The sequence below is a fragment of the Hermetia illucens genome, chromosome 1, assembly GCF_905115235.1.
Source record: "Hermetia illucens chromosome 1, iHerIll2.2.curated.20191125, whole genome shotgun sequence".
Lineage (NCBI taxonomy): Eukaryota > Metazoa > Arthropoda > Insecta > Diptera > Stratiomyidae > Hermetia > Hermetia illucens.
The window spans coordinates 97,291,553-97,293,114 of record NC_051849.1 but is presented as its reverse complement, the minus strand read 5'-3'; the positions used below and the strand labels follow the sequence as shown (position 1 = coordinate 97,293,114).

Here is a 1,562-nt window from a genome sequence, read left to right as displayed (position 1 = left end):
AATCGAATGGTAAATCCGTTGGAATCATCGGTATCCGCGGGATCAAGGCATCCTCTCCTTTGTATTTTCCTTTTATGATTGTTGCCTCAATGACGTTATTCATCAGCTTTTTCACAACCAGTCTTGTTCCATTCGAGGTTGATTAATGTAACGCAGCATCATGACAACTGACCCTATTTTTAACTGCAAATTGTGAGGTGGTAATCCAGACAATTCCAGTGAATTTGAAAACTCCGTGGGATAGTTGACTATGTCATCTTGGTTCATAACGGTGTCGACTGATTTGAAGGAAACCAACTGTCCTGGAAGAAAATTCTGAATAGTCGCATTGAGATCCTCGACATCTTTATTTTTCGCCGCCAATATTGTTCGTTCACCCAGCCAATAATGGTTATTAAATTTTTGCGTTATATCTGGGAAAACACGCTAATTAAACTCCTCTTTTGAGTCTGTGATGTGACAGAAATCTGTGGGTAACGTGATGAATCCGGTCGAGGTGTCCACTGCAACTATTATTTCCAATGTCTAACAACTGCTTCGCAAACACATTCGTAGTTTCATCTTCTTGCAAAAATACTCGCATGTTAGTTGTTAATTGGAGTGTCTTTACATACTGCTACAAATTCGATGATTTTAGGCATGCATAGTTCATCAGCAACAGTTGATCGGGGAATAACCGGAAGAGTCTGACGGAAATCACCTGACAACAGAATCATGGCCCCACCAAAAATATTTTGGTTGTCACGAAGATCTTTCAACGTTCTGTCCAGTGCCTCCAGTGACCCCTTACGGGCCATTGTGCATTCCTCCCAAACAATCAATTTGCATACCTGTAGGATCTTGGCCATTCCGCTATTTTTAGCGATGTTGCAAATTGGCGTTTCGGTGATTTGCATGTTTAATGGTAATTTCAAGGCAGAATGTGCAGTTCGCTCGCCTTCTAGCAGAGTCGCAGCTCTTCCAGATGAAGCCAACGCTAGAGCAACATCATTTCGCGATCTGATTCTCGCCAAAAGCAATGAAATTAAGAACGTTTTTCCGGTTCCTCCGGGAGCATCAAGGAAATAAATTCCACCAGATCCACTGTTCACAGCTTCTATCAAAGTGTTGTACGCAATTTTTTGTTGTTGATTTAATTGTGGAACATTTGTACGAACTGTTTCGGCCAATGTTTCAATGTCGTACTGTTGTTCTTTTTGCAACTCGTGGTTTAATGCATCGTGCATATGACGATTTGGTGCTGTCATTCCCAAACACGACAATACTTTATTTGCCATCAATAAACACATCTTCTATCATGATCAATGTCTCATTGTAAATTTCTGTAGTCATTTGTAATGTAGGATTCAAAGTTTGACGGCGCACACGATGCAAAACATCCTCAGATATGTCATCTCTATACTTAACCCACAAATCTTTTGGATTCGAGGGGAAACATGCCGATATGATAATCGCAAACAATGTGCGAATTTGATGCGGCAATGAAGATATTACGGAATCCTTGAGTGTATCATCCCAGTGCGAATCGTTCTCAAGTAAATGCAATAGTTGACATGCCTCAC

At 40.8% G+C, this 1,562-nt stretch overlaps 1 protein-coding gene across 1 annotated transcript; it reads right to left on the bottom strand.

Moving 5' to 3' along the window:
- Positions 1-584: 584 nt before the first annotated feature.
- Positions 585-1,247, bottom strand: LOC119655530. The gene has a single exon (XM_038061480.1). It carries the CDS (start codon positions 1,245-1,247, stop codon positions 585-587), a length of 663 nt encoding a protein of 220 aa, XP_037917408.1.
- Positions 1,248-1,562: the final 315 nt, after the last annotated feature.